At 44.7% G+C, this 13,254-nt stretch overlaps 2 protein-coding genes across 6 annotated transcripts in view; one reads left to right on the top strand and one right to left on the bottom strand.

The window, feature by feature from the left end:
- The window catches only part of LOC110536548 (laminin subunit alpha-1), a 79,985-nt gene extending 69,761 nt beyond the window's left edge, over window positions 1-10,224 (top strand). The window contains exons 48-57 of one of the 3 annotated variants that reach the window (XM_036934849.2): window positions 1,242-1,409; window positions 1,730-1,881; window positions 2,237-2,416; window positions 2,771-2,960; window positions 3,103-3,209; window positions 7,081-7,270; window positions 7,484-7,636; window positions 7,860-8,013; window positions 9,373-9,723; window positions 9,892-10,224. In XM_036934849.2, coding sequence (XP_036790744.2) covers window positions 1,242-1,409; window positions 1,730-1,881; window positions 2,237-2,416; window positions 2,771-2,960; window positions 3,103-3,209; window positions 7,081-7,270; window positions 7,484-7,636; window positions 7,860-8,013; window positions 9,373-9,723; window positions 9,892-10,046 — 1,800 coding nt within the window. In that variant the 3' untranslated portion in view covers window positions 10,047-10,224. Of the gene's footprint in view, window positions 1-1,241; window positions 1,410-1,729; window positions 1,882-2,236; window positions 2,417-2,770; window positions 2,961-3,102; window positions 3,210-7,080; window positions 7,271-7,483; window positions 7,637-7,859; window positions 8,014-8,301; window positions 8,568-9,372; window positions 9,724-9,891 lie in introns of those variants that run through there. The other 2 variants (XM_090189380.1, XM_036934850.2) reach the window with 2 other exon arrangements.
- Window positions 10,181-13,254, bottom strand: part of LOC110535262 (rho GTPase-activating protein 18) — a 36,529-nt gene continuing 33,455 nt past the window's right edge. For 2 of the 3 annotated variants that reach the window (XM_021620151.3, XM_021620152.3), the window contains exon 15: window positions 10,181-13,212. In XM_021620151.3, coding sequence (XP_021475826.1) covers window positions 13,121-13,212 — 92 coding nt within the window. In that variant the 3' untranslated portion in view covers window positions 10,181-13,120. The remainder of the gene's footprint in view (window positions 13,213-13,254) is intronic. The other variant, XR_016484367.1, reaches the window with a different exon arrangement.

The raw sequence follows: 13,254 nt of genomic DNA, 5'->3' as shown, positions 1-13,254 counted from the left end.
TAATTTATATATTTCTTCCTTAATGGGCCTTATCCTCTCTAAACAAATGAAAGGTAGACAGGGGTATTGGGAAGAGTGAATAGTGACAGTGACAGTTGTGGCATTTGATTTTTGCTGTTGATTTTTGTAAAGAGGAAGTTGCCCAGCAGTACATGATGATGGCATATTGTTGCACAGAATAGAAAAAGCCTTCCCATATTCCCTATGAGTAACAGCCTCACTCTGTAAACTGGTCATCTCTGTATACCCGTCGCAAGACGCACTGGTTGATGCTTATTTATAAAACTCGTAGGCTTCACTCCCCCCTATCTGAGATACCTACAATAGCCCTCATCCTCCACATACAACACCCGTCACATTCTGTGAAAGGTCCCCAAAGCACACACATCCCTGGGTCGCTCGTCTTTTCAGTTCGCTACAGCTTGCGACTGGAACGAGCTGCAACAAACACTCAAACTGGACAGTTTTATCTCCATCTCTTCATTCAAAGACTCAAATCATGGACACTCTTACTGACAGTTGTGGCTGCTTTGTGTGATGTATTGTTGTCTCTACCTTCTTGCCCTTTGTGCTGTTGACTTTGCCCAATAATGTTTGTACTATGTTTTTGTGCTGCTACCATTTTGTGTTGCTACTATGCTGTGTTGTCATATGTTGCTGCCTTGTCATGTTGTTGTCTTAGGTCTGTCTTTATGTTGTGTCATCTCTCTTTGTTACGATTTTCTTTTTCCTCTGATGAGGAGTATGAAATATCGGACCAATGCGCAGCGTGGTAAGTGTCCATAATATATTTATTAAACTGAACACAGAAAACAAAAGAACAAGATAAATAAATATAAACCGAAACAGTTCCGTATGGAAAACACAGACACAGAAAACAACTACCCACAAATCATAGTGGGAAAACAGGCTGTCTAAGTATGGTTCTCAATCAGAGACAACGATAAACAGCTGCCACTGATTGGGAACCCTACCAGGCCAAACACAGAAATACAAACATAGAATACAGAACATAGAATGCCCACCCCAACTCACACCCTGACCAAACTAAAACAGAGACATAAAAAAGGAACTAACGTGACACTCTTGTTGTGATGTGTGTTCTGTCCTATATTTATATTGTATTTATTTTTTTATTTTTTAATCCCAGGCCCCCGTCCCTACAGGAGGCCTTTTGCCTTTGGTAGGCCGTCATTGTAAATAAGAAAGTTAAATAAAATAAAAAAACGTGTGTGTTCCAGCCAATCCGCAGTGTGTCTGTACTGAGAGAGGGCTATGTGGAGCTGCCATCAATGTCTCTTGGCTACCAGGGGGAGCTGCTGGCCTCCTTCTCCACCCGCAACCACACTGGCATCATCCTGGCAGGCTTCAGCAAGGCAGGCACCCGCAGACGCAGACAGGCACGCCAGGTAAGTGTGTATCAGTGGAGACTGGTGGAAGGAGCTATAGGAGGACGGGCTCATTGTAATGGAATACATGGCACAGAGTCAAACGTGGTTTCCAGATGTTTGATGTGATTGATACCGTTCCATTGATTCCATTGCAGCCAGAGTCCTCTTATAGCTCCTCCTACCAGCCTCCACTGGTGTGTATGCCCATGTTTTTCACCATAGCAGGAGTAAAGAGAGCTTTATGGTGACTGTAGCATGATTTAGTTGGAGTTCTCTAACCAAGAAAATTACTTAAGATTAGAGTGTATATTGACAGCCTTCTCTGGGTTTCCAACCAGCCCTTCCTGGCGGTCATGCTGGTGTCGGGGCACTTGGAGGTTCACGTCAACATGGTGGAGGGCGGGAGCGTCCACAAGGTTGTGGTCAAATCACGCTCTGGGAGCTTCAGTGACGGACAGGAGCACTCTGTCATCCTACAGAGGAACAGGAAGTGAGTGGCACCAGGAAGAGGGACTGATTAAGCTGTAACACAGATGATGATTTCATGCTGATGGATGGTTCTAAATGATAACATTCATTTGAAATGATCCTCCATCAGATCGTTGTATGCTGATGTTATACATAGGCCTACACATGGTTGATAAAAGGATGGATATATAACAATCAACTGCCATGGGATTACAGTCACTTTGAAATGACCGTTGAACAGCAGTAAATATTGCATATTGTACCTTTTCAAGAATCATATATTCCAGTGTGGAATAATATACAGGAAGCCTTTTCCAAGGGGAATAGCACTGCAGAGTTATTACTGACAGTTCTCTGTGTGTGTCTCGTCTATCCAGGACGATGACGGTACTGGTGGATGAGGACCACCAGGAGACAGTGCGCCTGTCCTCGGAGAAGGCCTCTCTGACCTTCTCCTCTCTGTACATGGGTGGCCTCCCACCAGAAGAGGGCGTCGGACTGCTACGAACCACTTCCTCCTTCTACGGCTGCATCAGGAACCTGGCCCTGGATGCCAAGTGAGTCACACACCCAATACACTATGAAACCATGTTTAGTGCAATTTATATCAGAATCATACGCCCTGTCAAAGTGTATGCCATTTGAAGGCAATGTTAGCTAAATGGTGTTGTGGTTTGCTTATGTGTTTTGACTTGAAAGACACATGAGTAGTTGTGGCGTGACTAGAGTCATTATGTTCTGGAGATAGATATGTTATACAATAGCAGGTAGATAGAACAACTTGATTTTCCCACAGGGAACTTCGGTGTGTTTATCTCGCTACTACCTTTGATGTCATTGCCATGGTACTGTCAGGAGATGGATGGTATCCATAGTAACCCAAGGCTCTGACCAGTGCTGTGTCCCTATAGGTTGTTGGACCTGTCAGCTGCAGTGAAGTACCACAACGTGGACATGGACAGCTGTCTATTGGAGGAGAGGCCTAAGAGGGTCCTCCTACCTGATGACACTGACCTGGAGGCCGATCCCACGCTGGACCCTTCCAGACCCCCTCCACCACCCCCCACTCAGCTCAGCGCTCTCACCCCCGGCACGCTCACGGTAACACCCACTAAAATACACACAGCTCTTATTATTAGGATAAACAGCAGCTCTTCCACCTTCCAACAGGTCACCCTGTCGTCATCGATAGTTCCTCGACTTTTCCTTCATTGTTCTTTGGTCACTCTGTGTCTCTCTCCAGTGTGCATCGATGGACAACAGCACATCCCTCCCAGAGGCCAATCAGTTTGGCATCTCCAGACACAGTCATAAGGTCCTCAACATCAACCCCAACACAGTGAGGAGGAGGTCAGTACTAAGACCTGGCTCATTCAACTACCGTCTCCCTTTATCAACATCTCACAACTTACTTTTTCACAAACAGAACATATGATATTTCAATGATTGTCACAATTCTATATGCAATATTATATATGCTATAATTCTATATGCAATATTATATATGCTATAATTCTATATGCAATATTCTATATGCTATAATTCTATATGCTATAATTCTATATGCAATATGCTATAATTCTATATGCAATATTCTATATGCTATAATTCTATATTCTATATGAAATATGCTATAATTCTATATGCAATATTCTATATGCTATAATTCTATATGGCATATTACAGATTCACACGTCTATGGTTCTATAGGCTTACATAGTGTTGTATCTCATTTTTTACATTTTAGCCTTGATATCAGTTGGCCCATAGCTACATGTGTAAAACAGGGTCAAGCCAACATTCCAGTACATTGAAGTGGCGTAGGAAGGTAAGATTCAGTATAGTGCGTAGCAAAAAGCACTCTTAAGGCCTTAATCGTCGATTCCTTTTCTCTGAGCCTGAGTGCATATTGTATCTCTTCATTAAAGATAGGAATTTTTTAATTGCTGTCCCAGTAAGTATCTATAATTCACGAGGCACTCTGGCTCTGCTTGGAAACGAGCAGGGCTAATGTTACACATTCCCATTGACTTAGCTTGAAGTCTTTTCAAGTGTTCCACTGTAGCCTACATTATGTGTAATTGAGAGGAAGGCACAGTTCAATAAGCCCAGATCTGTTGTCTCCTTCTACAGCCTGGTCCCAGATCTGTTGTCTCCGTCGTTTGCCTGGTCCCAGATCTGTTGTCTCCGTCTATAGCCTGGTCCCAGATCTGTTGTCTCCGTCGTTTGCCTGGTCCCAGATCTGTTGTCTCCGTCTATAGCCTGGTCCCAGATCTGTTGTCTTCTTCTATAGCCTGGTCCCATATCTGTAGTCTCCTTCTATAGCCCAATCCCAGATCTGTTGTCTCCTTCTATAGCCTGGTCCCAGATCTGTTGTCTCCGTCTATAACCTGGTCCCAGATCTGTTGTCTCCTTCTATAGCCTGGTCCCAGATCTGTTGTCTCCGTCTATAGCCTGGATCCAGATCTGTTGTCTCCTTCTATAGCCTGGTCCCATATCTGTTGTCTTCTTCTATAGCCTGGTCCCAGATCTGTTGTCTCCTTCTACAGCCTGGTCCCAGATCTGTTGTCTTCTTCTATAGCCTGGTCCCAGATCGGTTGCCTCCTTCTATAGCCTGGTCCCAGATCTGTTGTCTCCTTCTATAGCCTGGTCCCAGATCTGTTGTCTTCTTCTATAGCCTGGTCCCAGATCGGTTGCCTCCTTCTATAGCCTGGTCCCAGATCTGTTGTCTCCTTCTATAGCCTGGTCCCAGATCTGTTGTCTCCTTCTATAGCCTGGTCCCAGATCGGTTGCCAACTCCTATGGTCATTGTCATGCCAAACATGCTGTGCTATACAGCACGCAAAGATCTGGGACCAGGCTAGGTTTTTGGTTGGTGGATTTATTCAACAAGGATTAGGATTATTATGAGATGGTCACAGCAATACAAATGTCATATCCACTTCGTCATTGCCTATATAGACACTGTAAAGTCCATGGAGAATAAGAACACCTCCTCCCAGCTGCCCACTGCACTGAAGATAGGAAACACTGTCACCACTGATAAATCCACTATAATTGAGAATTTCAATAAGCATTTTTCTACGGCTGGCCATGCTTTCCACCTGGCTACTCCTACCCCGGTCAACAGCACTGCACCCCCCACAGCAACTCGCCCAAGCCTTCCCCATTTCTCCTTCTCCCAAATCCGTTCAGCTGATGTTCTGAAAGAGCTGCAAAATCTGGACCCCTACAAATCAGCTGGGCTAGACAATCTGGATCCTTTCTTTCTAAAATTATCTGCCGAAATTGTTGCCACCCCTATTACTAGCCTGTTCAACCTCTCTTTCGTGTCGTCTGAGATTCCCAAAGATTGGAAAGCAGCTGCGGTTATCCCCCTCTTCAAAGGGGGGGACACTCTTGACCCAAACTGCTACAGACCTATATCTATCCTACCATGCCTTTCTAAGGTTTTCGAAAGCCAAGTCAACAAACAGATTACCGACCATTTCGAATCTCACCATACCTTCTCTGCTATGCAATCTGGTTTCAGAGCTGGTCATGGGTGCACCTCAGCCACGCTCAAGGTCCTAAACGATATCTTAACCGCCATCGATAAGAAACATTACTGTGCAGCCGTATTCATTGATCTGGCCAAGGCTTTCGACTCTGTCAATCACCACATCCTCATCGGCAGACTCGACAGCCTTGGTTTCTCAAATGATTGCCTCGCCTGGTTCACCAACTACTTCTCTGATAGAGTTCAGTGTGTCAAATCGGAGGGTCTGCTGTCCAGACCTCTGGCAGTCTCTATGGGGGTGCCACAGGGTTCAATTCTTGGACCGACTCTTCTCTGTATACATCAATGAGGTCGCTCTTGCTGCTGGTGAGTCTCTGATCCACCTCTACGCAGACGACACCATTCTGTATACTTCTGGCCCTTCTTTAGACACTGTGTTAACAACCCTCCAGGCAAGCTTCAATGCCATACAACTCTCCTTCCGTGGCCTCCAATTGCTCTTAAATACAAGTAAAACTAAATGCATGCTCTTCAACCGATCGCTACCTGCACCTGCCCGCCTGTCCAACATCACTACTCTGGACGGCTCTGACTTAGAATACGTGGACAACTACAAATACTTAGGTGTCTGGTTAGACTGTAAACTCTCCTTCCAGACCCATATCAAACATCTCCAATCCAAAGTTAAATCTAGAATTGGCTTCCTATTTCGCAACAAAGCATCCTTCACACATGCTACCAAACATACCCTTGTAAAACTGACCATCCTACCAATCCTCGACTTTGGCGATGTCATTTATAAAATAGCCTCCAATACCCTACTCAACAAATTGGATGCAGTCTATCACAGTGCAATCCGTTTTGTCACCAAAGCCCCATATACTACCCACCATTGCGACCTGTACGCTCTCGTTGGCTGGCCCTCGCTTCATACTCGTCGCCAAACCCACTGGCTCCATGTCATCTACAAGACCCTGCTAGGTAAAGTCCCCCCTTATCTCAGCTCGCTGGTCACCATAGCATCTCCCACCTGTAGCACACGCTCCAGCAGGTATATCTCTCTAGTCACCCCCAAAACCAATTATTTCTTTGGCCGCCTCTCCTTCAAGTTCTCTGCTGCCAATGACTGGAACGAACTACAAAAATCTCTGAAACTGGAAACACTTATCTCCCTCACTAGCTTTAAGCACCAACTGTCAGAGCAGCTCACAGATTACTGCACCTGTACATAGCCCACCTATAATTTAGCCCAAACAACTACCTCTTTCCCTACTGTATTTAATTTATTTATTTATTTTGCTCCTTTGCACCCCATTATTTTTATTTCTACTTTGCACATTCTTCCATGGCCTTTTTTGCACATTCTTTCCATGGCCTTTTTTTTTTGCCTTTACCTCCCTTATCTCACCTCATTTGCTCACATCGTATATAGACTTGTTTGTACTGTATTATTGACTGTATGTTTGTTTTACTCCATGTGTAACTGTGTCGTTGTATGTGTCGAACTGCTTTGCTTTATCTTGGCCAGGTCGCAATTGTAAATGAGAACTTGTTCTCAACTTGCCTACCTGGTTAAATAAAGGTGGAATAAAATAAATAAATATAGAAGTTTAACTAACCTTTAACAAACGTCTTTATCTTACAGCAAATCATGGATAACTCCAAATAGCCTCGTCAGTGGCTGAAACGCTTCCTATGTCTTCTCGTTTCTCTCCCTGACAGTTTCTCTCTGGAGCTGTCTGTGCGTACCTTTGCCCAGAGTGGTTTGATCTACTACATGGCCCACGCCAACCAGATGGACTACGCCACTCTGCAGCTGCTAGGGGGTCGTCTGTTCTTCACCTGTGACAAGGGCAGCGGCCCCGCCACCGCCTCCTTCCCTGTGCCGGTCAACGACGGCCAGTGGCACACAGTTAGTGACCACACCCTTCTGGGCCAAAAGTGATAGTAGATTGCAGTGTTTGTTTGGGTCAAATGGCATTTTGGTCGATTCAGGGGATGCATAACAAAACTGCGACAATTCAAGATAGTGAGAAACCATGACTGAAAGCAGTGATATTACCAGGTAGGTTGTCAGGACTCGACTCTCCCCAACCCTGTAACGTGTGTGTGTCTCCATGTGCAGGTGAAGACAGACTTCAATAAGAAGAGTGTGGTAATCAGTGTAGACAGCCAGGCGTCAGCTCCAGTGCTGGCTAAAGGCAACACCCTGGATGTGGAGAACAAGCTGTACCTGGGAGGACTGCCCCATTCCTACACTGCCAAGAAGATAGGCAACGTATGTCACACTACACCACATTCTTTATTCTTAAAACTGCATTATTGCTTAAGTAAGCATTTCACTGTATTCGGAGCATGTGACAAATACCATTTGATTTTATTTTCTATTCATGCCAAAATTGTTTTTTGATTATTGTTTCGGTCTTGGAAGCAGGTGGTACATTTCCTAGTAAATGTTTATCCATAACCCCAAATGTGAATATTTATATTCCCTCATCTAGGTGACCCACAGCTTGGCGGGCTGCATCCAGAAGGTGATCCTGAACAGCGTTGAACTTGACACCCAGAGTCCAGTGTCTGAACACTCGACTGCTCACTGTTTCACTGCAGCCCAGGACGGGACCTTCTTCAGTGGGAGCGGATATGCTGCTCTGAGTGAGTCTACCACCATTACATGCTGCACTTTAAGGCAAATACTCAAATACTCAGACATCGTTTTAGATTCAAATGCAAACTATATGTAAAATAAAATATGTCCCTAAACGTCAGGAAAATCCAACATCGTCATAATTTCTGTTCCATTTTCAACCGGAATAATGCTTAGGAAGATACCAACAAGCTCAGTACATAGATGACCATGTTTTATAACACGTATGTGAGTGTCTACGGGACATGTGTGTCCTGACTGCATGACAGTGGTATGAAGTGGTTTGTCCCTTGCAGTGAAGGAGGGGTACAAGGTGGGCTCAGATGTGACAGTGGTATGAAGTGGTTTGTCCCTTGCAGTGAAGGAGGGGTACAAGGTGGGCTCAGATGTGATGGTGGTATGAAGTGGTTTGTCCCTTGCAGTGAAGGAGGGGTACAAGGTGGGCTCAGACGTGACAGTGGTATGAAGTGGTTTGTCCCTTGCAGTGAAGGAGGGGTACAAGGTGGGCTCAGATGTGACAGTGGTATGAAGTGGTTTGTTCCTTGCAGTGAAGGAGGGGTACAAGGTGGGCTCAGATGTGACAGTGGTATGAAGTGGTTTGTCCCTTGCAGTGAAGGAGGGGTACAAGGTGGGCTCAGACGTGACGGTGGTATGAAGTGGTTTGTCCCTTGCAGTGAAGGAGGGGTACAAGGTGGGCTCAGATGTGACAGTGGTATGAAGTGGTTTGTCCCTTGCAGTAAAGGAGGGGTACAAGGTGGGCTCAGATGTGATGGTGGTATGAAGTGGTTTGTCCCTTGCAGTGAAGGAGGGGTACAAGGTGGGCTCAGACGTGACAGTGGTATGAAGTGGTTTGTCCCTTGCAGTGAAGGAGGGGTACAAGGTGGGCTCAGACGTGATGGTGGTATGAAGTGGTTTGTCCCTTGCAGTGAAGGAGGGGTACAAGGTGGGCTCAGATGTGACAGTGGTATGAAGTGGTTTGTCCCTTGCAGTGAAGGAGGGGTACAAGGTGGGCTCAGATGTGACAGTGGTATGAAGTGGTTTGTCCCTTGCAGTGAAGGAGGGGTACAAGGTGGGCTCAGATGTGACAGTGGTATGAAGTGGTTTGTCCCTTGCAGTGAAGGAGGGGTACAAGGTGGGCTCAGATGTGACAGTGGTATGAAGTGGTTTGTCCCTTGCAGTGAAGGAGGGGTACAAGGTGGGCTCAGATGTGACAGTGGTATGAAGTGGTTTGTCCCTTGCAGTGAAGGAGGGGTACAAGGTGGGCTCAGATGTGACAGTGGTATGAAGTGGTTTGTCCCTTGCAGTGAAGGAGGGGTACAAGGTGGGCTCAGATGTGACAGTGGTATGAAGTGGTTTGTCCCTTGCAGTGAAGGAGGGGTACAAGGTGGGCTCAGACGTGACGGTGGCGCTGGAGTTCCGCAGCACGGCGCCTGACGGGGTCCTCCTGGGGGTCAGCAGCGCCAAGGTGGACGCCATCGGCCTGGAGCTTGCCAGCGGACAGGCGGTGTTCCACGTGAACAACGGCGCCGGGCGGGTGTCGGCCACGTCGCGGCTGGGCCGGTGGCTGTGTGACGGCCGCTGGCACACCTTGCTGGCCAAGAAGACCAAGAACGCTCTTAGTCTGAGCGTAGACGGGGTCACGGTGCTCACTGACAACCCCCACCCCCAGTCAACCTCCGCTGAGACGAAGGACCCAATCTACGTGGGAGGCTTCCCTGGTATGCCCCTCTCTAGAAGAAAACCTTCAGTCTCTGTCCAGAAACAACCCCTAGACCCTAAAATCTAGAAACTTCACTGAACTGGGCCTTTGTCACCACTTTGCTTTGACGTCGATCAATTTCAGTGTCCAGTAACTGAATATATTGACCTCCGTCTTTCTTTTACAGTCGGAGTGAAACAGAACTGCCTGACTACCAGATCGCCATTCCGTGGTTGTATGCGTAACATCCGCCTGATCAAGGGCCACGTGATCGACATCCTGGACTTCAGTACCGCATTCACCCTCCAAGGAGTGTCTCCACACTCCTGCCCCGCCACATAATCTTACCACGATAATACCACAACTATGCCAAACCATATCTAATGCTATGACCCTAAAAAAAAAAAAAAAGTGACCAATGAAATTACTGTGTACTTTTGACTCCCCCCAAATGAATTGGACAGTAGAATGTCTTATGTTCTAGAAAATGTATATTTGTTAATAAAATAAGTAAGCCATCTGCATTCTGTCAGTGCAATAGTTTTAAGTCTAGACATACCTGATCTGTTGGCTCCAGTATAGGGCTGCCCACATACCTACGTATTAAACCGGCCATAACACATCAAACCCTTTATCCTTTTGCCATGACTGTCAGTCTGCATTTTCCCCCGGGAGTACTAATCAGAAGACTGTTTGAATGCTATTTCTGAGGAGAAACTGAACTGAAAACTATTTGTTCACAACACAGCTCAGGCAAGATATGATTCTGAGGTGAGAAGGACATGTTTTACTTTACGTTATATTCAATTGTTACTGTGTCAGTGAGACATTGTGCCACTTGGCCAAAACTGTCGGCAGTGGTCAAATAAAAGAAAGCAAATAAAACAAAATAAAAACGTGCAAAATGCAGTATTCTATATACAGACAATACACACATTGTAGTAAGTCTATGGTACAAATTAATCTTTCACACAATAGCTTTGGAAGGATAAATTAAATAATCCTGAGCAGAACAATCTTTTCAATGCATTTTCTACAGGTTCATTTTTGGGACCACAGAATACTTGTAACAACAAAAGGCTGACAATCATGGCACAGGCAAACACCGAACTACAGTAAAAGCATAGTAGAAGTAGAGAGAGGTTGGTTTGACTAATACGTACATGAGCTGCAAGTAAACAGTCACAAGTTCAAATGCTGCAAGCAGGCTACGATTAGCCTGGTTAGACCAGACTGAATTTACTATGGTTTGAAGTGAAACCAGTTTGGAAGCCAGGCTAGGCTAACACTGCTGGTCGTTCCACAAAGAGTGCCTTTAATATGCTAAGTAGAAATCGAGCACCAATAAGGCATTTTAAAAGCCTGTTATGTTAAATTAAGTGCCCTTTAATATAGACCACATGAAGAATCCAATAAGTATTTTAATAGTGCCAAAATTCAGCAACTCTGAATGTCAACTCTGACTTCTAGAAAGACTTTAACCCCCTTAACCCCAAAATATCTCCCAGGTTTTCACCATCATTATAAAGTCCTAGTTATTTTATTTCTCTGAAAGTCATTTCTGAAGATTTATTTAACGTGATGAGTGATTCATGTACGTCTGTCCCTCAAGGTCAACCCGGTTACGTGAACTGAACTCGTTTCATTTATAAATGTATTTTTCAAAAGAAACTAGTAAATGTTAAATGTCAAACCCATGGTGTAAAAGCAGATGAGTTGGTTCTACTCTTTTTTTTACCATGTTCTGGTGTTTTGTGATGGAAAAGTGTGGGGGGGGGGGGGGGGGGGGTCGAACATAACGACATTTTTTTAACAATAAAAAAAATTTTAAAAAACATTTTGAAGCTTACTTTCAAATTTCTCACAACAAGGGGATTTATGGCTGTTTAAAGATTAAATCATCAACCCTGTTACAGTCAGCCATGTTACTTTGTTTGGCACTTAATAGGAACTTATTTTTTTATTTTACCTTGATGGGAAAACAGGTATTTTATTAAGTTTAACATGTGCTCTTTAGGACAGAATGTTCAAATTAGGTGAATTCAGTATTTTTGACTAAGGTACACTTCTCAAAAAGGCACAAAGTTGGTGGAACGACCCAGAACAAAGTGGAGAGAGGTTGGTTGGGCTAATACATACATACATACATACATGCTGTACATACATGCCCTGAAAGTAAACATTATTCGCAAGTTCAAACACTGTAAGCAGGCAAAGGCTAGCCTGGTTAAAACCGACTGAACACTGTGGTTTGAAGTGAAACGAAGTAAAATCAGTTTGGAAGCATGTCAGGCTAACTGCTACGAAGCTCCTTTTTTTCATGGCCTTTTCTCTTCTTCATTAGAGGAGGGATTGTAAACACTCTCCAGCCATGTAATTCAAGTCCCTTATGTAGACTAGACACAGGATTGGTTGAGTGTGTTAAGTCATACTGTAGTGTGTACAGTCCACTGGGGTGAGGAGATGTATTAGGAGGGAGAGGTTTAAGTGTTCAACATGCAAACCCAAAAAGCAGAGAAGAAGGTGGGTTTGACAATGGTTGGAATCCTTGTTCAAAGTTTCTGATGTGGGGCTGTGTTTCAATACTCTTGACACAGCTTCCTCTCCTCACCACCTTTCCTTCATGACCACTGACAGGTGAAGGGACTGGATAGGCTTTCACTAAATTGTTATCACCTGCCTAGTCCTGATCAGAGACCGTGAAAAGGAAGTTGTTTCAACGTTGGAGATGGAAACAATGTCTGTATTCAGTATAAGATCATCCCATCTCCGCTTGTTCCTTCCCATCATGCACATGTTCTGAATCTCCTCACTCCCAATGGTTTTGCAATCAACATGCTGCAATTACAAAATGACACAAAAGTTACATGTAGTATGTGTGACAATACTAAAAGCAGGATCAATTAGTGGTATAAATATAGCAAATATATGTTAACTGGGTCTTGCATGAAGTGGTAAACATTATTTGATTATCGGACCCATCCTTGTCTGTTACTGTGTCCATGGCCTCTGTAGTGGGTGAACCTTGCTGCGCACATATTTGGCATCAAACAATTCGAATGTCCAGAAATAGTATGCTGTTGGTCACGTGTGTGGCACGTCTTCACAAAGCTGCTGCTCCTCCAAATACTTCCATACAGAACCCGGATTTTCAGAGTACAGTGTTTCCGTCCTTTTTTTGAGTAATTTGTTAAAAAAGGTTTAATCCCACAAAACAGGAACATCTATCCTTCAGCAGGAGAATGTACCTCTCCATAGTCCCTTTTTAAGTGCTGTCTCTCTTTTTAGTGGTCTGTAGTTGGGGATGAAACCTCAATTCAACCAGGCCTCCATGCATGGTCAGTTCACCAGGTTGACCTCGAGAGCAGTGGTTCAGTCTGCTTGTGCTCTGTGTTGAGTGAGTGATTCCTCAGTTCTCATGTGGTTGTGGGTTTTAAGACCCATTCGCAGTGGGGATTCACGTGGTACACGTCTAGAAGGTGAGTCTCAGGGTCCAAGCTGCGTTCACCTGGAGGAGAGAGAAACCTTCTTTAGTTCGATAAAAGACATA

This window comes from Oncorhynchus mykiss, chromosome 11 (assembly GCF_057628025.1).
Source record: "Oncorhynchus mykiss isolate SJ-2025 chromosome 11, ASM5762802v1, whole genome shotgun sequence".
Classification (NCBI taxonomy): Eukaryota; Metazoa; Chordata; class Actinopteri; order Salmoniformes; family Salmonidae; genus Oncorhynchus; species Oncorhynchus mykiss.
This window is presented reverse-complemented; position numbering and strand designations above follow the sequence as displayed.